This window comes from Festucalex cinctus, chromosome 7, assembly GCF_051991245.1.
Source record: "Festucalex cinctus isolate MCC-2025b chromosome 7, RoL_Fcin_1.0, whole genome shotgun sequence".
Lineage (NCBI taxonomy): Eukaryota > Metazoa > Chordata > Actinopteri > Syngnathiformes > Syngnathidae > Festucalex > Festucalex cinctus.
In genome coordinates this window covers 16,309,419-16,336,448 of record NC_135417.1, presented here as the reverse complement: position 1 = coordinate 16,336,448, position 27,030 = coordinate 16,309,419, and the positions used below count along the sequence as shown (strand labels likewise).

The window sequence follows — 27,030 nt, the reverse complement described above, 5'->3', positions numbered from 1 at the left end:
GTATGTATATTTTTATGATACTGTATTGAAAACGACTGCATCTTTAAAATAGATTCATAGGAAATAATTCATGGTCAAATTAAAGGGAAAAAATAATAATGCTAACTTTTGACTGACATTGCCGGAGAGGTATTCATCCACAGAATTCATATAATTTAGTAATTTATCATCAACAGTAATAATAATATATATGAATTCATTTATTTATTTATTTTTTCGCAAATACAAACATGTTCAGATTAAATTTTTATATTACCAAATAGCATGCAAAACTAAAAACAGCGTTTTTTTGGATGACCGTTCTGGGCCACTGTAAACAACTAAATCAGTAATATTACATAGTTCTCATATATTTCCCAGAGGGAGCCATCCCAAAGTGATCAATAAAGTCAAGTCTAAGTCTATTGTATGATTAATATTTGCAACTTTACCTCCAAATTTTATTATTTTTACTCCAGAACACGGAAAACATCTTCATATTAGGAATAAAATGTCGATACTGTACATGTTTTTCCGTGAGCCCGATAATTAATTAAATCATTCAATATGTATCAATATCTTAAAGGGATACTTCACTTATTTAGCCCATTATAACAATAAAAAGTTAATATTTTGTCTGTAATTAACTTGATACTTTCATTATTTTTCACGTACAATTAGTACCTTTAAAAACACATTTTGCAACTTGCTGCCGACTGAAAATGACATCACGATGGCTCAGGTAACCTATCACGGTTCACCTGTTTTCAAGGTTTGGTCATGTGACATTCACAAGCTGAGCTGTGATTGGCTACCTGAGCCCTTGTGATGTCATTTTCAGTCGCAGCAAGTTGCAAAATGTGTTTTTAAAGGTACTAATTGTACATGAAAAAATATATTACATTTATTACAGGCAAAATATTGTTTGACTGCCAAAAATGGTCAAATAAGTATAGTATCCTTTTAACATTCTCAAGTAACCAAACAGACGAAATATTAGTAGCATCTCTCTGTATGACACAAACTGGTCATATTAAAATGCCCTTTTTTTAAAGACCAAATTTGTTTTCTTCATCATACTGTGCTGGTGTGCCTAATTAAGTGAACCACAAGCATGCAAAAAGACATACACGGGATTATTTAAAAAACAAATTTATTTTCTTCTTAAAAAATAACCCTCCCCCAGAGTTTCCATTACTACTATCACGTACAGAGCCAAAAAAGCGTAACGCTTCCATGTCCTTTCATTCCAAATCGAGAGGGAAGTGCTATGACAAGGACTGTTCTTGATCAGTGGCTTCGATATTGCTTAGTCAGATGGTGAGGCTGCCGGCTGTCATACATACATTCCTTAACCCCCCTAACCCCTACATCCCACCCCACCCGGCCCCTCCCGCTCGCCTGCCCGTGCCCCCTCTTGCAAGGTGCTTTGTGGCTTCAGTGAGAACTGCATCTGGTTTCAGCGGTGCAAAGTAATACCGCGAAACTTTGTATCATTATATGGAGAGGGGGGAACGAACAAGGCGGCGGGAGAGTATTGCCCCCCCCAGTAATTGTGACAAGGCCTGGCGAGTGGTGAGCCAAAATACATAACACATTAATATCATATATTTATATGTACAAATCACCTTCAACACAATGACGGGTCACTGAAACGTCGTACAAAGGCTTTTTTTTTTTTCGATTACGCGGTTCCATAAATGTTATTTAAAAACCCCAAGGTGGCATTTGACCAAAGCCTCTTTCACACAGAGCTATCCAGCAAAAACACATGCCGATTATCCACCAAGGCGAGATAAGTTCACATAACTGCCTGTGCTTTCACACAGAGACAAGGCATCCCACAAATGGATTATGGATAACAGCTTTAGTCACAATTGTTTGGGAGTGTCAGGTGCTAAAACTTCACATGCACTGGTCCAGGGATTGGGGAAACGTAACGCTTTAATTCTGATACTACCTCCAAAAGGTTGAGGGGAATTAGCAGGGTGGGCAGAAAAAATGCGGCACAGCAATCATTTTTTTCTACACTGTGCACTTTAAACTGGAGCAAGTACTTGGTTTCCGCATCTTCTGTGAAAAATCGCAAGATTTGCAATGTGGAAAAACAGCGACAGTTGTTTTCAATTCTATGGGGTATATGCCACGGAAGAGGCGGCACGTGATTTTGCATATCAGTTTGGTTCCGGTCTGGGTTGCGAACGCGCAACCGAGGAGCACAAAGTTGGAAGCACAAGTATTTTGACACAGCCCACATGTCGCAAAACCAACCGGAACCAAACTGATGTGCAAAAACAGTCCCGCCTCTTCCGTGGCATATACCCCATTGGGTGGGAGAAGTGCGTGTTGAGGTGTTAACTTTTGTGGAAAAACCTTAGAGAAATTCTTAACGCATCCAACTCCAATACCAACTTCAAAGGCGGAAAAAACTGCCCAAATGACTTTGCACCCATATTTCTCAGTGCCGTTCATGCAAAACAGAGATGCCAACCCGCCCATCTTTTCAGAATGCCCATGTGGTGGAAAGTTAAACTTTACAGCTCTTATGCTACTTCTGAAGGCGGAAAAGTGCCGAGTGAGCTTTGTCACATTGTCCTGATTTCTACCTCTTGGACTTGGAACATCAGGGTTGCCATCTCTGTTTTCAGTATAAATGGAAACAACACAAATAGAATTTTCCATTTTTGGAGGTGGTACCAGATCCATAACATTGGCGGGACCTGGGTGAAGAAAAGCTGTAGCTAGCTCAGCTTAGCTTGCTAGTGGGGCCTCCTATTTTGGATTACATAAAAGTGTCATGGTGGTCAGGAAGTCATTGCAGCAGGGTTAGAGTCAAACTAAAGCCAAAGAGACACTCCGGAGTGGATTTCAAGCTGTGTCACACGTGACTACATGTCTGCAAAGGTTGTTAACGTTAGCCAGTTAACTCACTCGCGACAAAGTGCAATTCTTTAGCTTCGTCAGTTGTAATGATTATTGCCACTTCCTGGAATGGGAAAATCGTGCGGGCTGGCACCTCATTTTCTTTATAAGTAGCAACGGTCAACTGTCTTTGGAGATAGTACCAGATCCATAACATAGGCAGTACCAGGGGGCATAAAAAGTGCTACTTTATCAATTTTTTCAATATAAAAACAAAATCCTGTGCAGTCATTATCTGCTGGATCTGATACATCGTCTCAGAGCTATTCGAGTGAGCCAGCGATAACCAATACCGGTAATAAAAAGTAAGGCCGTGTGAAAGGGGCTTCGGTCTCCACAGACACGAGTCACGATACTCAAAATAATGTGGTGGTGGGGGGGGAGCAGATTTTTGTAACTATTTCACAATCGAGGCAAACAGGCAGCGGTGAGCGAAAAATAATGCCCACCGTAAAAAAAAAAAAAAAAAAGTAAGGTGGCTCAGATAATCCAGTTTTACAACATATTACATGCATCATCATTATTATTATTATTATCATAATAGTTAAAAAGGCAGGGTGTATTAAGTGGTCGCAACCCCCTTACCCGTGCCACCCATACACACGGAGCACCAAGGGAAATTGGCTGACACGCACTGAAAAAAAGGCAGGGTTTCCCAAACTGTGAGTCGATACATTTCTTACACTAGCCGGTGCCATTCAAGCTCAACAACTTTATTTATTTATTTTTTAATCAGAATATTTTTTCTTATAAGCGTGTGGCAAAACAGAATTTTTTTACCAGCCTCATCTGCTGGGCTTATACAGGTGTCAGAACACCATATGAGGTTGGCAGACCGGTCCGTACCATTGTTGCTGTGTGGTGGATGCCACAATGAAAAAAGATAATATATTCCTTTGAAAAAAAAGCTGAAAAAAAAATTGGCAAACACTGACATTTTAACAATGTCCATCTGTTTGGTACAATCAGTTAAAAGTTACTAGGAATCAGACAAATTCTTGGAATGGCCAACATTTTCCCTAAAATGGCCACTTCAAACCAAAATGGCAAACTTCCTGTGTCCTTTTATGGCATGGCTTGCCAAGACTTTTTTTTTTTTTTTTTTGGGTCTACTCATGATAGACAAGCTTACCAAATTGCGTCTTTTTCGGCAAATGGCCCTAATTGTGGCTCTATTACTAATCAACAAGTTTGGGAAACACTGCGCTAATAGTTTGAGAAGCGATAAATGTGGGTGTCGGGGTGCGAACAAGGTGACAATGGCGTTGGATGAGGAGTGTTGAGAAAGAAGTGCATTTGACGAGGGATAGTCTTGGGAGTGTGTGCTTCTGCTGTCAAGGCGGTGAGGTAAGAGCTAATGTGTATATAGAAGTGTGCGAGTTCTAGTGTATAAAGATGAGGCCATTTGGAAGTCATTAAAAAAAAATCAATAATTAAAATAAAACAAAAAAAGTGCCTTGTAAATCCTTAAAGAGCATACAACAAAAACAATAAAAACGAGCTCCCTGTTGAAGTGCCCCTTTTTCTTCCATTGGTTGTTCTTTTTTGGCTGGTTAATAATGCTGGTTCAGGTGCATGGGGTGCAAGTATCTTTTACACACCAGGGGTGGGGAACCTGCAGACCGCCACCACGGAAGAAGTAGACAAAAAGGTTCCCCGACCCTGGGTTCTACGCAATGGTCCCTCTATTATTATACTACGCAAAGCCCTCGAAAGGCTCTACGATATGCTACGCCCGCTTAGGAAACTGTAAAACGAGAGCCTACGACGTGCAGGCACCTACAGGCTAAACGCTAAGTGCTAATGCAGCTCAAGGCGGGTTTAAAAAATAATAATAGAAAAAGAATAACATTATTTGTAAAAAATAAAACATTAAAACAATGAAAGTAAGCAAAGGATACCCAATCCTTGTGATTTTGGAACACTGGCATCCGGACTTCGGATTGGGTTCAAGAGGCAGCATTGTGGACCACCTACTTTCCTCCCTATTGCATACTTACTTGCATGTGTGAAGGTAGTATACAATGTTACATCATAATACTGACGAAGAAAAAAAAAAAAAAAAAAAACTAAATTGAACAGTTCTGATCAAGTAAAAACAAAGAAACGACAATCACAATAATAATAATAATAATAATAATAATAATATTCATAACCTTTTGAGTGCATGAGGCTGGAGAGTGTTTTGAAGATTGAATCGATGCGGCTGGCTTGGCTATGGAAGATGAGTAGTGGGCAGTCACGTGGGGATAAGGGAAGGGGATGAGGTGGTCGTAGTGACATGGCGAGAGGGGGAAGTGGTGGGTGGCTTGGTACGCAGCTCAGGCGAAGTACATGGTCCTCAGGGTGTCGTGGTGGATCTGGACTGCTTTGGCCAGCGCCTGCGGGTCCCGACCGTTACTCTGACCCGACACGTGGCTGCCCTCGCCGCTGCAAGCAGATGCACAAGACCACCACTCTTCAGACTGGATTTAAACCGCAAGATTCAAATGACGTGATTTTTTTTTTTGTTCTCAAGTAGCACAATTAGGATATGTGTAAAAAAAAAATAAAAAAATAAAAATGCATGAGATCTAGTATTGTCAGATGGGATATCAGGCTTCTTCCAAATGTGGATTAAAATCTGATACGTATCCGCCAATGCCAGTTTCAATGACATATACACGTGCCCAAACAACTTAGAATGTAAGAACATTAAATATGGTAAATTACAGATACACATATAGATCATTAAATATGTAAATATTAGGGGTGTCAGGTAATTATTGTTTTTATTTAATCATAATTAATCACATTACTTCAATAGTTAACTCACGATTAATTGCAAATTTTATCTGTTCTAACTGTATAATAAAATGTACAATAAAATATTTTTACAATAAGTTTTCATCCTCGTAACATAAAAGTGGGAAAAATAACTAATAGAAATATGGCTGCATCTTTTAGTCATCTGTATAGTAATTTCATAATTCATGAAATTGAATTAAAATTAAAAAGATGTACTGTAAAAAATGAGTGTGATATTAATTTGTGTTGAGGTAATTTTTGTGCCACTAAAAGGCATAATTACATTTGTAAGACGACGGTGACAGCTCAGTGCATTTTTCTTTTCATATTTAGAGCTATCTAATCTTTAACATGAAGTAACTTGTGAAACTGCACGTATTTATAATTGTAAAATACAACTTGACCACAGTCTCCACAAATATATGCATAATTATTAAATTTATTACTTAAACTTTGACGTGGACATGTCTGCTGCGTTGCGACTGAAATTCCCCTTGTGCAGGCTTTCCAAAGTAAGGGGCGGTCATTAATCGTGTGTTAAAATAAATAAATAAATACATAAATAAATACATAAATAGTGCTGTGAAAGGAATTTTAAATCAACTCAGTTAACATGTTAATTTTGCCACCCCTACTTCATTAGTGGTGCCCTAAGATATTTAACTAATGGGTTTTTAGTAGTTGTGTTCCCAACCTGTCGTGCTCTTTGTCCACAAGATGGTAGCGGGCGCGAAAGGCCACAAGGCGGGCGTAGTACGCCGGTGCCGGGATGGACACAGAGCGGGTACAGCGTACGTAGGTGTGGCACAACTGGTAGGTGAGGATCTGCAACTCGTCGGCCGTGAAACGATTGTCATCCCACAAGACGTAATAATGCGACGGCCGGCTCGTACCCTGGAAATGGAGAAAAGGCGACCAAAAAAAAAAAAAAAAGTCGCAGGGAGTGCAGAATGCCAAAAGGTTTTATGGCGAATCATCAAACTTTACGGCCATGCTTCAGCCACACGCAATAGCAACAAATAAAATAGTTTGCAGTTTAGTGCTGCCCATCTGTCTAGTATAGAGTTCAAATTTGGTAGCAAGCAGACACAAACTCAAGGATAAGTCAGTCTATGAGGAACCAGGTCTGATTTTACCAAACTACACTCAGACACAATTCTGAAAATCCAAATGTTTTCCAATTTTAAGACACCCAACAGTCTTGTTTAAAAAGTTCATATTTGGTAGCAATCAGATAAATTCCCTGAGACACGTCCCGGGAATAGCCAAAATGACACTAAAATGGCGGCTTCATACCCAAAAATGGCAGACTTCCTGTGTGAAACTGGATTAGCACGTTGCTAGCATCCATACCTGTATGCCTGCGTGGCTACACAGGTAGAAATCAAACTCAAAGGGGTGAGTGATGCTGGTGTCCACTGTAGTACCCGCAGGTATGTTCCCGCTTTTTCCGATCTGGTGAATGAAAATAATCATACAAACAAAAAAAACAAAGATGATACTATTAATAGGCAAAGGCATATAATGGTGCCGTCAGCTCCGGGGGAAAAAGCGTACCCTCTCAGACTTGTCGGCGCAGAAGAGGCGTGTGTGATGGCGTTTCTGCACCACAATGTAGGTGATGCCGGGCTGGTAGTCCTTCTCCAGCTTGATGCACGCGTCCCTGATGGCCAGCAGCTCATAGTGGAGAATCTGAAACAAATATAATATGTTTTATGTGCATTGTTTGTGGGGAAAATACAAAAAGGAAATTCTGTTTGTCAGCATGAAATATTTTGATTTCAATTACAATGAAAAAAAGGGAATGTGAAAAGTGTTTCTAACCAAAACGGCAGCACCGATGGCCGTATGTAAACAATACGACACATTTTTACAACACTTTGCATTTAAGTAGACTCTCTCTCGACCTGCGGCAGCTGTCCCTCGGGAACGCCGTCCCTGTAGAAGATGATCCTGGTGGGCTTGAAGCGGGTGGACTTGTAGAACTGGATGAGCAGCTCGCGCACCATGTAGGACAGGTCCTCGATGATTTCCTGCCGGGGCCGCTGAACCCGCACGGTGGCACAGTACCGGCTGGGGTGCGCGTCCATGCTGCCCACAACCTAGAAGAGCGAGTGGGTGACAGCGAGGGAGCATTAGCACCTCTTAGTGGCTAACGCAGGGAAGCGAGGGAGCAAACGTTTGGGCTCAAGGCCCACATTTGATTTTTAAAACAAAAGGTGGGCCAGGTTTTTGTTGCCAATGGGAGGGGAAAAAAAAAAAAAAAAAAAAAGACAATCATAATTGTAAAATAGTTTTTCCCAACAGTCAAATAATCCATTCTCATTATTTTAAACTTATAATTAATTTTTCGGTAATCATACCTAAATAACTAAACTAAGTATTATTATATATTCAATTTAATTATAACTAACTGACATATTTAATGAATAAATGTGGCTTTTGTTTATGTAATGTAGAAACGTTTTTACAATATTTAATTAACCTATTTCACTGATTATTAATTTGACATTAATGTAGTATAATAATTAATTCTCATTTAAACTGGAATACATGTACTTGTAATACTATATAATGTTACTGTAAATAACTAATTATTTAATAAACTAAAACAAGTATCCAAACAAACTGTGTATGTAAATTATGCAAACTAACTTATTTCAATAAAATAACTCACTCATACTTGTGTAATTAATATTATAATTAATAAATGATTTAATTAAAACACTGTAAATGATTTAAATAAGTAAATATATTACTGTATTTTAATTACAAATTTCAAAGTATTTTAATCAATTTAATATTAATTAATAAAATATTAATTGTAATCAGAACATTATTTAATATTTCTTAATGTAAAATGTGTAATTGTAATAAATTTGTATGAATTATTGCATAACTTATTATTCAAAATATACCGGTAATTAATTACGGTACCCAGACTTAATAAAATAATTAAAATTAATATGTTTTGCATGCTTAATGCAACATAATTGCAGGACTCTCGTTAATGCAAAAGCTCTGTGGGCCAAAAGCCTATAGGCCATAGTTAACGATGATTTCCTTGCAAAAATTTGGAATCGTCTTTTTTTTTTTTTCTGCTCTCTCCTCACGCTCGCTCCCTCACCCTAACGTGTGATTCAAGCATCTGTCACAATCGCTAGGCAACACGGCGACCAATTGCAGCACAGCTGAGGTCAGTGGCGGCTGAGGGGTTGACGTCATCTAAATTTTTCAACGTGACTCAATGTGATGAGACATTTGTTTCCTTTATCCCCTTACCAACACCTTTCTCACCCTCCTTTTAATTTTTTTGTTCCCAGTTTGTTACGCCTCAGTCAGATACGCAGTTTAAGAAGATGTAAGCTTTTATTTGGGTCCAGCCATTTTTTCATGTGTGCTAATGTATTGGAACATGAAACATGAAAATCAGATTCATCTATGAGTGAAAAATTAGGAAAAGTGGATGGGTAAAGGAAATGGCCTCACTGTTAAATACTCTTCCCTTTTTTCAGAAATGAGTCGGATGTCGTGTGACTTGAGCAAATCACACAAGACCTCGCCTTGGCTTGCATCAAATGAATCAATGCTGCAAATTCTTTTTCTATGATTTTCTGTGTTTTAACTTGTGATGTTACTGCAGTGGTAGCAAAAAGTAAAATATAGTCCACAGAAACATAAATACAACATCGAAAAGCTAATGCTAACAAATAATTATGCTTGATAGACATTCCATAGCACTGTTATGGAAAATAATTATTTAGCACGTATTAACATACGTTTATACCATATTGTGGACTGGACACCTGTATTCTCTTAAACAATGGGCTTTCACTTCTTGTAGCTACATGATGCAATACTGAAATGACATTGACTGATAAACTTGCTCGGAACAGACTGCTTGCTTTCCTGTCGAGATGATCCTTCCCTTCTTCTTCCAAAAACCTAACCAGGCTGCATAAAAATCTTCCCATGACAATTTACTGCACGCTCTATCACAGACCACTATCTTGTAGACTGCTCTGCTAGACTTGTGTATATTTGAAGCTTCAAATATCAAGAAACCCAAAAGACAAATTGTTTTCATTCACCCCACCTAACTACGGTCCGGTACTGAAAATTCCAAAACAGCACATATTAAGTTCCTGCAGTACCCATAAACCACCACTAGGTGTGAGTATAGCTCTGCAAACACCTTCCTGTTCACTCTGCGTTGGCACTTACGGCAGTGATGGAGGGTTTCTTTCCATCTCCAGCAGGGGGGTGCGTCACATCAGCTCCTAGAAAGATAACGGGTTGCTGGAACACCGCTGATCTGAAAGAGCCAATGCAAGCACATCAGACATATTATAAATCCATCCATACAAGAGTTAAAGGGGTGAATATTAAGGAAGGTGCATAGTACTGTTTAATCTTCCAATATATTGGACTACCTTTGGTGTGGCACCAGGATGTTGTTGATGCCCCCCAGCTTGACGTTGATCTTGAGGCAGAGGTTAGAGAGGGTCTGAGGGGACGTCTTCACCACGTTCTTCACCTGGACGCACTGCGTGGCCATTCCCAGCAGAGTGTCTCCCACGCGTTTCACCTCGGCTAAATACGGAGATACGGAGTGAGCTTATACAGCACCCGTCATGCTAAAATGACATCATCTTTTTACCATAGACGGGTGTTTTGCCGGGCAGGATGACGATGATGAGTTGCAGCCCCGAGTAGGTGTTCTTAAGGTGCCTGAACATGGGCTCCACGCTGTCTGCTCCCTGGGCGTACTTGCAGAAGCACGGCTGACCCTGGATGGGCATGCCGGCATCCTTGGAGATCTTGCGTAGCTGGTCCGTGAAGTTCCTTTGCAGGCAAAATGATCATTTATTAGTTTGCCCTCGCTTCTCTGTTAAGGCTTTGATACTACCTCAAAGTTTGGGATCATTTCGCACTTAACAAGGATGATTAAGTGTACTAAAATAGCAAGTCTACGATCGAAAACACAAAAGTAACGTCTCGATGTTAACCAATTTAATAAGCCTACCGTTGCTGGTTGCAAAGTAATACAAGTGTAAAAATGCTTTATTAAAAAACTGGTAATAATAAAAAAATAAAAATAAAATAAAAAAAAGAAAAAGAAATAGAACTTTGTCTTCATTTATTTTATAAAACACTTTTGCCCATTAAAAAAAGAAAAACATTCGACACAAAATGTTAAACTTAGTTGTTTAGATTATATAGGAACACAACTTTAAGCCATTAATAACTTATTTTACACCTGAACCATGTAAAAATAAGAATGTTTCTGCCTAATATTGCAATTAAAAGTTGTGTTCCAAAATCCTAAACGGCTATATTAGACATTTTGAATTGATTGTCTGCTATTGGCTGGCAACCAGTCCAGAGTGTACCCCGCCTACTGCCCAAAGCCAGCTGAGATAGGCTCCAGCAACCCCCCCCCCCCCGATCTTTGTGAGGAATAAGTGGTCAATAAAATGGATGGATGGATGGATGGATGGATGGATGGATGGATTGGTTGTATTTAATGGGAAAAGGTGTTTTACAAAATATATGAAGACGCGAAATCTTACACAGCTATATTAGACATTTTTTTATTTAATGGAAGAAGCGCTTTACAAAATAAATGAAGACAAAGTACTATTTATCTTTTTTTTTTCTTTTCTTTTCTAATCCGAAAAACGATCCGATCCCTGACTTTTGTAATCCGTTGCACCTCTAATAGCTACAGTGCTAGTTTATACAGACACACGGGGTGAAAAAGGCAGATCCATCTCAGCTTGTTCAGGCAGTGTAAAAGGTTGTTAGGCTAACATTAGCACTTACTTTAGCACCTCCTCTCTACATTGCTTCTGTGGGGCAAAGCAAGCGATGGCCCACACTTTGATCTCGATGCCGTTGTAGAACTGCTTACCCCGCATATCCCACACGCCCTGATTGGGGGTGGCAATGGCTCGGTTCTGTGACGGGACACACCCAGAACATGCTCACTCTACAGTTTCTAGATTCAAATTTTTGTGGTCAAAACATTTACCCGTCCACCATACTGCAGGATCGGAGCTGGAAGCACTCTGCCCGTCACCTCAGCCATGTCGTCCTTCACCTTGATGCCAAATTCCTGGATGTATGGGTCGAGGTTGAAGTTGGCGTTCTTCATCTGTGAGAGAGAACAAAAAAATCTGTAGGCCCCTTTTGGAAAAAAATGGCCAAAGTCTTGTCACGCAAAAAATGCTATTTTGTATCATATTGTCAGGAAACTATGTTGAAGTCAGGAGAAGAACTTCATTTATACAGGCCATAGCCCTTTCTAACACAAACATAAGTGTTATGCTGCCATCTTGCGGCATCAATAGGCAATTATCAATTTCTATACTTGCAGATTTTCGCTAGAAATTGAAGTACAGATGCATGGATAGTGGATTAACTCACCAGCCTGCTAATCTCTTCCTGCCTATCGGGCGCCGAGCGAGCGGTGGCTTTGATCATGGTGGACGTCTGATTATCCGTCAGCTTCTTGATGCATCTTTGGCCCGCCACAATGTTACACACCTGCCGCATTTTGAGCAGAGAGGTTTTAAAATCTGCTCATGAAGGGAAAACGATCATCAGCGTGTGATATGCTTCCTCACCTCTAGGGGCAGATATGTGTGCTTCTGCTCCTGCCCCACCTGCAGGCAGGGCAGGTGAGGGTATTTTAGCTGCAAATTGTACTTCTGCTTGAAGTATTGGGCAACGGTGCATTCTACAGTCTGCCCGCTTTCGAGTTGGAGGGGGAACCTGCAAAATATGAAAAAATGAAAGAAATTGTAGTACCCCCAGATAACAAAAAGGTTCCCTGCCCTTGGACCAATGGTATATGTGATTTTTTTTTTTTTTTTTTTTTTTTTTTTTTTTTTTTTAAAGGCTAATTCGATCAAATTTGCAACCTCCCATTTACCAAATATGTCCTAAGGAGTGTACTCAGTATCACAGTAAATGTAAATTTTCCAACAAAAAAAAAAAAGTGCACCACTGAAAGAAGGGTGGTGGGTTTGCTCATTCTGAGATCCAATGCTAAAATTCAAAAACCATCATTTGCAGTACAATTACAATAAAGTAATATTGCCGTTTTGTTTTATCTTGGTGGAATTTTGTCAAGAACTTTAATCCTCTTGCTGTGTAATAATGTCCATGGATCAATTGACCTGCTTTAGATTTAATCATCGAAAAATATACGATATAAAAAAAAACGTGAAAATAGTTGTTTATTAAAAAAATAAATAAAATAGGCGGGCATTCAAATGTATTTTTCCAGATTTTTTTCAAGCCAGCAAATCTGACAGTATATATAACTTTGTTGAACTATGGATTGAAGGAATTGTGTCACTTTCAAGGAAAATTAAGGCCTTTTTTTTTTTTTTTTTTAAATTTGTGTGAAACAATCTACACTTGGAAAAATACAGATATAGATAGTACATTAATTTCGAACAAACCCCCCCAACCTCTTATGTTATAGGACTAAAGGTCAAATTGACCTGTTACTTTTTTTTTCTATGCAAATCCTCTTCTGGTCTTGTTCTCTATTTCTTTGTCATCTTTTTTACAAAGTATATTAAATATATTAACACTGGAAGGATGCAACGGAGGGCAGAACTCTCTATTTTTTTTATGGTTAACCATATAGCTGGTCATACATTGATCCATGTGCAATAAAAATATAACAGGAAGATTAATATATCGTGTAAATTCAAATATGAATACTGTATATATCTCAAAAGGGGGAAAAAAGGCGAGCAGGAGATTTTCTTAAAACCATGTTGAGAATGTTAACACAGGTAAATATTGATCTGCAACATAAGAAGGTTTAAAACACTGATTAATCCTCCAGTACACCAAAAATATTTACAGGTCAACGTGACCTGCTGTCTGTTTAACTATTTATTTAAAAGGAAAAAAAATACTTCTTCCCCCCTTGAGCTCCTTGTGTGCTGGGTCAATATCCATCCATCGAAGCAGGAAAAAACCTCAGTTTCCCCGATTTTGCTATTTATAGGTATTTTTTTCTATCTATTACGGACAACATAGTGAAAGCATCTATTTGACGAACAAGGGAACATGGTCAAAATATCAACAACAAAAAATTAGGGAGTGGGTGGGGGGGGGGGGGGGGGGGCAGGGGTTGTGGAGCTGTTAATAATAAAAAGGCAAAGAAAGGAACAAATCCATCAGTTATTGGTGTTGTTTTGTTGCTAATATTAACATAAGGTCATTTTGATACAACATACTTGGTGGGCTATAAATAAAATAGCACAATTTAGTGACAGCTCTACTACTGGAACTCACTGAATTGTGCCTCATGTTTGTTCCCATTGGTGGATGACTAACAAAGATGAGCTTATAATGACCTCATGTGGACAGTGTCTCTTTCAAATGACTGTTGCAGTGATCATCATCATCATCATCATCATCATCATCATGACACTTACGTCTGATGGCTGGCAGGACGTCGGGTGACATTGCATACGCGGTACTTCCTCTTCATTTGCCCACAGTGGGTCACTTCCACCTTGAGGCCTGGAGAAGCGGGGTACACGAGACCTGACACTACTCGATATTTACATATTATTTGCGTCACGTGAAGCTGAAAATCCCCCACCTTTGATCTCCTTGGTGAAGCGAACCCGTTGCGAGTCGGTCAGCGTTTTGGGTTGCTCGTCTATGTTGCGGATGTCCAGGACCTCACACATAAACTCGATGACAGGCTGGGCTTTGTAGAAGGCGGTGGCGGACACTGGAGGGAGCCAGAGAACACTAGTGAGGAAACCAAACGAAGCTTTTGGCTTTTTTTCGTCACAGCCTCATCACTCACCGTCGATGTTGAGCATCATCTTCCACATGGCGGGCCGCACAGACTGGTGGAAGCCGAACCACACCTCCCGGCCGCCGCCCAGGGGGTGGTAGTAGCCCTCGGGCGGGGAGAAGAACGAGCGGCCCACTGGAGTGTACCTAAATGGAGGAGATGACAAAAACAGTGACGTGTGTGCATGTGAGCGCGTGCACATGGGTGTGTGTCAGAGAGAGAAAAAAAAATGACTCAGGGTGTCAGCATGATTTCATGTCTTATCAGTTATCACATGGCACATCAGACATAATTTGTTACCATTCCAAAAGCCTAGTGGAACCTCTGAAGTCCAATGTCTGATATCAATGGAATAATACCATGCCAGATCCACCACACCAGGTTCTACTGAAATTCAAAAACAGAATTTGCTTCTCCCTCCCACTGGTCGCCGAATCAGTGGAGGCTGGTGTCTGTTGATCTCACTCTGCTTCATTTATCCTTCCTTCCTTCCTCTCTTTAGTTTTTCATCTGGTCTCTTGAGATCTCCCTAATCTGATGGAATTTAGAGATTCCCGGGGTTGGTGAAAGATTCTGGTTTTGTAACCATGTGGGTGGCAGGTGGTGTCTGGTTGGTGCTGGATTTCACGTTCTTTCTTTCCTTTGATCTTTCCTCTGGTCTCCTGACCTTCACGACTCTGGTGAGACTCTGAAGTATCCGGTTAAGGAGAAGGGTATGGGATTTTTATTGGGTTTCAGGTGAATTAATGAGCCCAAATTCACACGCATGCACACACACAAATGCGCAGATAGCACATTAAGAAAAAAAAAAAAAGCGCAATTATGATGTTTTTTTTCACTGGTAAGAATGAACAATACTGAGCTCTCACTCTCTCAAAAAAATAAATAAAATAAGGGATAGTTGTTTTTTTATATAAAGGGATGGATTTTTTTAACCTCTTTATCAGCTATTAAAATAATCATAAATTGCAACCTCCTCCTCATCAACCATTTTATCATCAACCAGTCAGGTGCGACGTCAGACGCGTACCTCATAGAGGCCAAGTGGCGCATGGCCACATCCAGAGCTTGCACCGAGTCAAGGGGCACCTGCAGCCGCCCGCTGACCAGCGTCTCCTGCAGCAGGCGCCACGACACCTTGGCCAGCCAACGGATGGACACCTTGAAGATTCGGTCCTTGCCCTCGCCTGGGATGGTGACCTCAAAATCTACCTAGAGTGAGAGGTGTCGAAATACGTGAATAATAAGGCGTTCATGGATTCTATTTTTAGATTTTTGCAATTTAGGTGCTACTTTAAATATCCATCTGGTACCTCTCCACAGTAATTTATACTTATATTAAGATCCTCTCCAATTTAAGCGCTTCGCTGCCATCTTGTAGCATCTGTAGATACTTGCAAATCTCTTTTGGGGCCTCAAATTATTCGTGGAGTTTCACCTAACCCCCTGGTTCATTGAATATCACTTCAAAATAGACTTTTAATTGATGTTTAATTTGGTTGTTGTGCTTATGTGTCATGTCAGCACATTAATCTTGCGTTACCTTCTCACTGCCAATGGGCAACGCCAGCACCGTGTAGATGTTCTTCTTGCCGTCGTACACGGGTTTGCGGTCGCCAAAGAGCTGCGGCTTGAAGTGCTGCACCATGTACTCCACCACCTCCCTGCGGGGGAGGTCACGAACAAAAGCAGAACGTTAACACGCGCCATCCGTGGCGCTCCATCAGTTAAAGCCGTCCCCTTTAATCGCAGCGCTGCATTGTGACGCGAGATGGCGGAATTATCGATTGTGCACGATGCAGCTGTCATGGTCATGGGAAGAGGGGGGGGGAGCAAAAAGAAGGAACGAAGGTTGTGGGGGGTGCAGGAAGCCACTTTTCAATATGAGAAAGGGGGGAAGGGTGCAGGTCAAAGGGTGTGATCTTTGGATACCTTTTGGATAGCCTTTATGTCAAAACCCTCGAGTCAAGGGGGAGTGACGCTCAAAGGCTTACCAGGCTTATAGAATAAGTTTTTGGGTGGGTTTTTCTAATTTTTTGCATTGAAAGTTTTGCAGAAAATAGTAACTAAAAAGCAGTTGAGAAAACCTCAGGAAACTTAAAAGGGATACTTGACTCATTGAGCCATTTTCAACAGTCGCAAGATATTGTGTTTATAATTCATGTGATAACTTCATTATTTTTCATGAACAAATAATACCTTTAAAAGCTCATTTTGCCACCTGCTGTCAATTGAAGATGACATAACCTGTGCTCAGGAAACAGTTAACGACCTCCATTCAGTTCTCCTTAATTAGCATTTTGAGGAGCAGCAACATTCATTCCACCTTCGGAACAGCTTTATGCTGCCCAACACCCGTTTTTATCCATCTCAGGGGGCGGATATTTTGCCACTTGTGTCATCTGAAAATGGCATCACAGTAATGACCAATCACAGCTCACCTGTTTTCTGGGTTTGGTCATGTGACGTTTGCATGCTGAGCCCTGAGCAACTGTGAGGTCATTTCCAGTCGACAGCAAAGTGACAAAATGACTGACACCTGAGATTGATAAAAACGGGTGGCTTTTGCTGCTTAATTCGTTTTCCACATACTCAATATTAATTTGAGTGTTTAGACTACTTTGCGGCACATTTTTCTGAAGAAAATTTGCATTGGATGCAGCTCTATTTTCTTGTTAAGAAATAGCCACATCCTGTCCATGTTAATTATTAACACATTATGAAGCAGACCGTTATTATCCTGTTAAGGAACAGCCATTTCCGGAGAAAGTTAAGATAAGCTCAAAAGAACGGTAGTCCAAAATCAGCAGAATTTAGCGCCATGAGAAAATGTTGCCGCTCAAACATGTTCCCCCCCTCCCCCCTCCCCCCAGACAAACAAGATGACTGAAATGGAAAAGGACTGTCAAGAGACCCCAAGACAAAAGAGTCAGCAGATTATTCCCTCTTCTTCTTTCATGTTTGTTTACTGCCATTCGAGTCAGGAACGAGACAAATCACAAACAAGACAGCTCCTTTTTTCTTTAATTGGCAAGGATGACATTGAATAAATATGATTCATGTCATTTTGCCTTCATTTCATTTGTCATCACGTTCTCTAACAGAGTCCTAAAAGAAGAAAACAAATAGCTTCACAACTCAACACTAACATAAATTTGCAAAGTCGACTGCTTATTTGATGCCCTAACTAACCGACCATTCCCTGAACGGCTTGCCTGACTACACTCAGGTGCCAGGTCTACTCTGCTGTCGTGGTCACAGCACAGATTGGTACCAGATGCCACAGTAACGGCAGTCATTTGCGGCCTACCTGTTGACTCGCCGTGGGCATTTGTCTGGCTTGATGTCCACCTCGTAGTGGTACACGTCCATCTTTGGGATCTCCACCTCGAAGTAGTTGGCCAACAGCTTGATGGGCTTGCCCACTGTGCCCATTCCTGGCCGACGCGGGGCGTGGAACACCTGCTGCAGGGGTGGGGGGAAGACCCCCATGGGCACTGAAGACAAATGGGAGGGAGAAGCGATGTAAGATTTTGACTGACTGATACTAAAATTTGATGGGCGACAATAAATTAAGAAAAATTAGAGATTATGTCAGTGCTTGTGGGCAGAGCATGGCATGGTGGACAAGTTTAGTGACTTGACATAAGCCCCAAAATGCCAATGGATTTTGGCAACATTCATTTGGTAGACTAGTCTATCATGAGTAAACCCACAAAAAAAAAAAAAAAAAAAAAAAAAAGACTCAAGAAACCATACCCCAAAAGTCTGCCATTTTGGTTTCAAGAGGCCATTTTAGGGTCGTTTTTTGGGGGGTTTTCCAGGGAGCTTCAAAGAGGCAAGATTATGTCTGATTATTGCTACCAAATCTTTACTGAATGGTGACTTGGTCATTGCAGGGTTTGATCACTTGTCAATGCAAAATTTTAATACATGATCCACTCCAAAATTTTGCCCCAGAGGCCAGCTGCACTTAGCAATATGAAGTCTGGTAGATGAGTCTATTACCAGCTGACTCACAACTCATAATGTCTGAAAAGACAGAGGAAGTCTGCCATTTTGGTTTGAAGCCTGTATTATAAATGGTCAATTTGGTTGTTTCCAGGGGGTCCTTAAAGATGAACCCATCCAACAGATATTGTCCCATTGCTAACAGGACACTAAATTGTTCATGTTAATTTTCAATCACTGCAAAAATCAATGATTCACCGTAAAATCCAAAATTCTAAGCAGGAAGTTTCCATGTGTCCCACACAGTTAAACTTTTTTTTTTTTTTTTAAAAGCCCCCAAGACAGTTTCCCTCAGAAGCATGAAATTTGATTGGCATATCTATCACGATGAGAAGACCCACAAAAAAAAGTCTAAGACATGCCTGGAAAAACAGAAAGTATGCCATTTTAGTTTGAATCAAGCTTTAAGCTATTGAAATTTAGTTAGCATGTCTTATTGTCTACCGTGGGGAAGACCCACAGAAGGTCCAAAAGAGCCATTCCTGAAAACACACAGGAAGTCAGCCATTTTAGTTAGAAGCAGCCATTTTAAGATCAATTTGGCCAAGTCTAATAATTCGCAATACACATAAAATACTAAGTTCAGTCCCCAAAGACTTGTAACATGGAATTTGATAGGCATGCCTATCATGACTAGACTCACAAAGTCTCAAGAAGCCATGCCAGAAAAGACACAAGAAGTCTGTCATTTTGGTTTTAAGCGGGAAGATTATTGGATCATTCTGGTCCTTCAAAGATGACAGCCAATCGCCATCTTGATTGACTTGTTTAATGCTGTTGGACTGTCAACCAAGCAGCTGAAGACTAATAACAATCACCAGTTACCAGATTGGGTAGGGATGGTCAAACTTTTTTTTGTTCCTGTCAGAGGAGGAGCTCCCCCGTGCACAAAAGTACACGAGAAACGCGGAGAGACATGCTATTTCATGTCCGGTCTGAACTGAACCGAGCATAAAATTTTGTCTGCTAAATTGCAAAACTGCAATTGTCTCAATTGAAAAACTTCTGAACTTTTGTCATTCTGTCTGAGCGGAATATGGAGGCGAAATCTGATGGCTTGATGTAAAAAAAAAAATATATATATATATATATATATATATATATATATATATATATACATAAAATTATTATTATTATTATTATAATTATATTATATTATATTATATATACAAAAGACCACAGTAGTTTTAGAGTCATTTTGTCATTTCCTTGATGGTTAGTCCTATTGCTACCAACTTTGAACTTATTATATGAGGTAGATGGGTTAGACTAAATTGCAAAACAATATTGCATGAGCATGGTGGCCAAATTTGGCGACTCCCCTCAAAATTTGAAAAGAAAACCAGTGTCACTGTCAATACATCTGAGGTGCTAGGTTTAGCAGTAGCTCCTACTTGCGAGGGGCCCCCATGTCTTAACCCCTCAGGTCCCCAGAGAACCCCCCTTTGCCCCATCACGAACAACAAAGACCCCAGCTGCCCCGCTCCTCCGTCTGAGGCACACATAAACAACACCGGGTGGCTTGACAGAGGGGAGTGCCCTCACAAACACGGGAGAGCCCCGCGCCACCCTCCTCGGCATTCCCAGCCTCACCATGGAGACGCCACAGCAACACGGCATTGTCATGGATATCAGAAGACCTGTGTGTGTGTGTGAGTGTGTGCGTGAGGGGAGGTTGGGGGCGCCTGTTGGATGGGAGGAGGAGCCAGGACCTTGGCCTCTTGGGTCCTGCAGGGAGCATGTTCCCACATCAGGCCAACCTGGAAAAGCCCTTCTTTAAATAGCTGCAAGGGATTTCCGCAAGGTAACATTGGACCACTCACATGACACATCAAGATGTGCGTGTGCGTGCGAGTGTGTGTACAGTGGATACTTTGGCCCCCACTCACAGAATAAAGATGAAGTGTGCCGAAATTAGTGACAACAGCATTTCAATGAAAACTTTAATTAAAACCATAATGTTCATAATATTTTTGAAAAATACAAAAATAAAGTAAAAAAATATTTTGGCACTAAAAAAAATACCACACAAATATTTTATTTAAAAATATATATGTTGACTGCGATTGGCAGGCGACCAGTTCAGGGTGTACCCCGCCTACTGCCCAAAGAGGAGCGCATATATATATATATATATATATAGATATATATATATAGATAGATAGATAGATAGATAAAAATAACGAATAGAAGAAAAACACTAAAATATTGGACATTGGACAAAAGTGTGAAAAATATTTGAATGTAATACTAAAATATTAGAGCGTTTAAAATATTGGGTCAAAACATAAAAACAAAATACAAGAATATCAGGAAACATTCAGATTAATACAAAAATATTAGATAGAATTTTACGTAAATAGTAGAACAAAAAACTTACTAAAATGAAAATATTACTGGAAGAATAAATAAAATTGAGATATATTTGAAAAAAATATATGCAGAATAATGGAAAAGTACAAAACTAAAATATTTAGTATAAAACACAAGAAAAAAATACAAAAGTAATGGGCTAAAAATACAACAAACGTGAAAAAAATCCAAATAAAAACATGTTGGAAAGACAAAACGACAACAAAAATAAAAGTGTGCGTGTTAAAAAGTTACCCCCCTTCCCTTTGGCTTGACAGAACTGTGCACTGGAGTTGCCCAACGTTTTGTGAACAATACTCAGCTCAACTCAACTCAACTTCATTTATAAAGCGCTTTAAGAACAGGCATTGCTGTATACACAGTGCTGTACATAAACACAAATATTGGTTATGCAGTACAGAATAAAGTAACAAAACAAGAACAAAGCAACCATTTTGAAGTGCGTATATAAGTGGGGTTTTTTTTGTTTTGTTTTGTTTTGTTTTTTACAGGTAAATACATTTTACATCAGTAAATTAATTTAAAGTAGGCGAGTAAATAAAGATATAAATAAATAAAATATATAAGTAGACTAAACATCAAATTCATACACACCACAAAACACCAAAAACAAGTCTGATGGTGCGCCAAAAACCAAAGGTTAAAGATGTGTTTTAAGACGTGTTTTAAAAGAGGTAAAGAGGGGGATTGCCTAACATTTTGTGGAAGGTCGTTCCGAAAGGACTGACCGGCAGCAGCAAAGGCTCAATCTCCTCTAAGCCTCCACTTAGCCTTCAGTACCTCCAATTGTGTCTGGTCTCCTGACCTGAGGCATCGGGCAGGTGCGTAGTGGTGCAAGAGCTCAGCGAGATAAGGTGGGGCAAGACCATTTAGAGATTTGAAAACAAATAGAAGAATCTTAAAGTGGACTCTAAATTTTACGGACAGCCAGTGAAGAGGCCAGGATAGGGGTTATGTGTTCCCTCTTACGGGCACCAGTAAGGAGATGAGCAGCAGCATTTTGGACAAGCTGTAGACGCTTGAGGGAGGACTGGCTGATTCCAAAGTAAAGTGCATTACAGTAATCCAGCCGAGATATAACAAAGGAATGGATTACCATTTCTAAGTGCTGCTGAGATAGATTTTTTTTACCTTAGCCAGCTGCCTAAGATGAAAAAAGCTGGATTTGACAACAGCAGCAATTTGCCGGTCCAGTTTAAAGTCACTGTCCATCTTGACACCCAGGTTTGAGGCTGTTGGCTTTAGATAGTGTGCCAGAGGACCCAAGTCGGCAAGATGAGAAGAGCCGCTGGGACCAAAGACCATAACTTCTGTTTTCTTCTCATTGAAGTTTAAGAAATTTAAAGCCATCCAGGCTTTGATTTCATCCAAACAGGACACATAGACTTTGATTTAACTTCTGCAACCTGTGTTGTGCCTTTTTAGCCACATTTGTTTCTCTGACTAAAGACGTAGACTCCTGCGTTTGCATCTCATACTTACGTCTGACTCAGGTCAATTACTGGAGTCCAGGTTTCAAAGCAAACATGGTGACGCGGCATTTAGCTGTTATGTAGTACGCAAAATAAGTTGCAAACACGAATGAAGTCAGCCCCAAGTATAAATGCTTTTATATTCAGCTTAAAAAGTGATGCCTTTTCTCCCCATTCCTTTGATGAAGGTATATTAACATTTTTAAAATCAATTTCTCTGTATCGTCTTTTAGTAATTTCAGAAACTACTTTATGAAATGTGCTATACACATTAGCCTACTACACAAAATCATGTGCACAAAGGCAGATTGAAGATTCATGATGGCCACACGCTAAAACGCACGCATGCACACTTGCACCCTCTTGCCAGTGAAGGCAGATGGTGTGAATCCAAGCCAGATCTCCCCGGCGTCCCGAGACAATAGTTCCCGGGCGGTGAGATGACAACAGTGCGGCGTCACAGCATGACCGCACTCGCTAACTTGTTAGCATCCTTCACAATGACATAACCACACAAGTGTGGGCTACTTGCCTTTGATGTCGAATACGTTGAGTGAGATCTAAAGGATTATATGAATCCTGGGCATGTGTGCTTTTTCTTTGATTTCTTTCACACATTTAGCCCAAAATTATCATGTCAATGCAAATTACGTAGCGATTCTTGCCCACATGTCAGGGCTCCTAACTCGAAAAAGGTTAAATTGAGGTACTATAAGTTGAGAGCAAACAATGTAGTTTGTTTTTTCTGAAAACTTTTACATTATACATTTGATTTAAGCAAGTCTGCTATTAGGCTCACGTATACTTACATGAAATCTGTTTTTGTAGGATTTAAACCAAACATGGTGAAGCAGCATTTAGCTGTTGTGCTGCACGCATATGGAATTAAATAAGTGAAATCAGCCCCGAGTGTAAACACTTTTAAATCCAGGTTAAAAATGTTGCCCCCCATGGATTTTTTCCTCTTTTTCTTTGCCATTTTTGTCCCACTTATTCCAAAAGATAGAGCACTATCACAGAAGACATTGCACGTGACGAGACATTACAATATCATGCGGTGCCTCAGACTTAAGTAGCTTGCTTTTTCTTTGGCTTTCTGGCACTTATTTCAAAAGATAGCGCAGAGAAGAAAACAACCAACAAAGTTACAGAAAGTAAGCAGACTCAGACTTTTTTACAGTTGCATGACAATTAAGAATATTAAAAAATTGATTCATGTAGGCATTTATCCCCTGTGCCTTTTATATAGAAACTAGTGAAGCAGGATAGTGCCACAATTGTCTAAACGTTTAAACAGCGACAAAGTATTCCGGAATCAGAGGACGTCAGTGTCGCATGTGACAATTGCTTTCAATACAACAGGGTGGGAGAACAACACCAGTTGCCCCATTACAGAATACGGATACAGGTGGAACTCCATCACCAAACTCTCTGTCCAGTTTTTCAGTCATCCAGGTCATGTACAGTAATCTGCTTCTGTGTACTGCAGTTGTGCTTGAAAGTTGCTGATCTTCACCCAGCATGCTGCCAATTCGTGGGCAGAAATGCTTACATGGGGCGGTACTATGTAAATTAGCAACTCGAGAAATATTCCGAATGGCTTGCTCACAGACATGCTAGCCAGAAAAGAAAAAAAAAGTTGGTTTAATTTCACACTTGGCAACACAGAAAGCCTAATATTTCTATTTATGAAGCAAGTAAAGTGAATCTTACACAATAAGTGGCAGTGTTACACTTGACTTATGAGTAATTCGTTTTGTGGCCACTCTCGCAACTCAAAACACTCATATTGTAGGGGTGTGAATTGCCTAGTACCTGACGATTCGATTCGTATCACGATTCACAGGTCACGATTCGATTCGATACCGATTAATCCCAATACGAATGGTCACGATTCGATACCGATTAATCCCGATACGAATTTATAAGTCGATTGTTGCGATTGTTTTCCATTCAAATTTAGAAAATACTATCAGTAAATTTGTACATGTACACTGTAAGATTTGTATGAATATATTTATCTAAAACTTGAGGCTTATAACCGTGAGCCACTGTACACAAACAGTTTGCAATCTGTTTCACATTTGAACAGCATTAAAATAAAAATATTAAGGCTTAATGTGCCGTTCATATAACATTCTTCCATGCTCAAGGTGTGAATCCTAAAAAAAAAAAAAAAAAAAAAAAAAAAAAACGATTTTTTTTTTATTGAATCGATTCGAGAATCGCGCGATGTGGTATCGCGATATATCGCCGAATCGATTTTTTTTAACACCCCTATCATATTGCAATTCATCTTTCCACTTTGAAATGAATGGACATGTCATTAATCCGTTCCAGCCCACCAAAAGCACCAACAGTGTGTTTTCAATAAGAAACAGGGCACTCCGTATTTATGACACACACATCAGCCCCCACGTGGCAGTACAATACACACATGAAGACGGACACAACTCAGTAAACTGCAGTAATAAATTGATTTTCGGGGAGGAAAAATGCCAGTGTGAGTTTTGTAATATTGTCTTGTCAACATCTATTGCTGCACTGTCTATGTAAAAATATCCACCGCTTAAAGGGTTATAAGTACAGAGTTACGACGTATCGATGTTAGTGTCATTAGCTCATCTATGATGATTTGAATTGTGTGTTAAAAGACTACTTTTTATAAAGCAAAGTTTTGTGATTTTTTTTTTTTAATCATGTAATGTAATTAATTATTTGCTTCCATTTGAATTGCCCAGTTAACACTAACTTCTGTTTCCAGTGCTTGATATGGGGACAATTGAATAGTGTAATAAATTAATACTTTCGCATGTAGCCACACTTGACTCATTTGCTCCCAAAAACGTATAAATACGTTCTATTTTAAATATTGCCACTGTCCCAAAGACATATTTGTGTCTTTAATGTTTTTTAACTCTCGAGCATATATAAGGCATTGATGCAGCCTCTGAACTGAAGAGAATGGTTGAAACAGCAGGTGGCAGCAGAGTATAAGAGATCAACCATGGCCATGTTGCAACAAGCTGTTTCCCCACGGTTTTAAACAGATTTGTGAAGTATACTTTTTTTCTGATGAAAGAAGAGACTCTAATCTTTCTTTTGGTAGGTTCCGTGTTTTTATAGCAATAGAACACAATATTCTGTGGGCCTTACAAAATCAGTCAAAATCCAGTAAAATAGCCGGGAGCGAAGGGGATTGCTTCAGTGATAATGGCTGGGAGTGAATGAGTTAATTAAAAGGCTTACACTTGACCATACTGTCACTCCAAACATGTAACCAATCAGAGGAACAGCCATTTATACTCCAAATGTTCTTCTTTTTTTTTTGCTCCAGAACTCTGTAAATAATTGAGCACAATCTAAACATACTTTTCAACAGCTCTTTTGAACCATCACACTTCACACATACACACAATAGGAAACTTCACAGATACTGAGGGGGCCCCAAAATTAACCCAAAAAACAAGAAAAAATTGGCACTTATATATCTGGAACTCAGAATTATAGGTATACCATTAATTGGTAACCAGCACACTGTCAGTGATCGAGGAGAAGGGCAGCCCATCGCACAGCCAGATGCGGCTGGTGGAAGGCGGGCTTCATTCCCACGACCTCGGTGGCCGCCCCCCGCCCCAGCGGATAGTCAACGCCGTTTAAGAGCGCTCCTCCACGGCTATAAATCGGGAGAAATTCGCTTAAGAGCCCCCCTCTTCCTTTGGTCTCCCCTCACGAGGTTGTCACCAAGCCACTAGCCGAGGCCAGGCGACCATAGCTCAGGTTATTCTTCAACAAACATTGCCCCATACAGTTTTTTTTTATGTTTAATAATAATGTTTAAATATACATACCAGCGCCAGACGGTCCCGGCTCCATCCCATTCACTTAGCCGCGCGGGTACAAACTAGCTAATCCAGGGTGGTGTGGCCGAACCGCCGGCCCCTTCAGGCTGGGAGGCAGACTTGCAGCCCCCTCCTCTCGGCGTGTTGTCTTCGTCCCTCCTCGGTGTGTTGTACCCCCCTCCAAAAAGACCCACAAGATGAGTTTATAGGGTTGCAAAATGGGGCGATAACTGCCCGCCGGTCCGCCGTTCGTCTACCCCGCTGACCCCCTCTCTTGTCTCCGGCTGCCGTTCGTCGCTTCGGCGTACTGTACCTCACCACCAACCCACCCCAGGACTGAGCCAACGGTCCACGGCGTTGGGATGCCTCGAGCGGTGTGTTGTGGCTCTCTTCCCCACTGAACAAAAAAGGCCAGCCCCCCCCTCAAGTCCCCCCACCACCCCCAAAAAAATAATAATGAGAAGAAAAAAAAAAATCTCAAACTTCTTCTCTGACATCAAAACTGCTGGAGAACTTACTGACGTGCTCTGGTGGCGGTAGGGGGAATTGCATTGCAGGAGTTCAGCCGACTTAATAATACGGTTTAAATTGTACGTAACGTGGACGCAATTTTTGTAAATCGGACCTCCTCACCCTACGCTAACGCAAACTTTTTGGCCGCCAGTCCCTTGTTATTACAGATTATTTGATTTTTAGTTGACGAAAAAAAATAAATACATAATACATGCATTACACTATAGCTGTTCAAAATAATTGTACTGTATTTGTTGTTAGGATAAATGCATTGTATTATCTTTTTTAAATC

The 27,030-nt window shown here is 40.2% G+C and overlaps 1 protein-coding gene across 2 annotated transcripts; it reads right to left on the bottom strand.

Annotated features, from left to right (window-relative positions):
* Positions 1-1,374: 1,374 nt before the first annotated feature.
* On the bottom strand, positions 1,375-26,614 carry ago1 (argonaute RISC component 1). Of its 2 annotated transcripts, none has more exons than XM_077526746.1 (19): positions 26,235-26,614; positions 17,838-18,024; positions 16,071-16,191; positions 15,558-15,739; positions 14,537-14,673; positions 14,324-14,458; positions 14,154-14,265; positions 12,318-12,465; positions 12,118-12,237; positions 11,723-11,845; positions 11,515-11,648; positions 10,349-10,533; positions 10,122-10,281; positions 9,913-10,003; positions 7,596-7,790; positions 7,246-7,380; positions 7,042-7,143; positions 6,383-6,582; positions 1,375-5,331 (listed from the first exon to the last, which is right to left on the bottom strand). In XM_077526746.1, the coding sequence occupies exons 1-19, from the start codon at positions 26,257-26,259 to the stop codon at positions 5,223-5,225; spliced, it is 2,601 nt and encodes an 866-aa protein (XP_077382872.1). In that variant the 5' UTR covers positions 26,260-26,614; the 3' UTR covers positions 1,375-5,222. The 2 variants fall into 2 exon arrangements, with proteins under 2 accessions (XP_077382872.1, XP_077382873.1); XM_077526747.1 differs by having other exon boundaries at positions 14,154-14,241.
* Between the last annotated feature and the right edge of the window lie 416 nt (positions 26,615-27,030).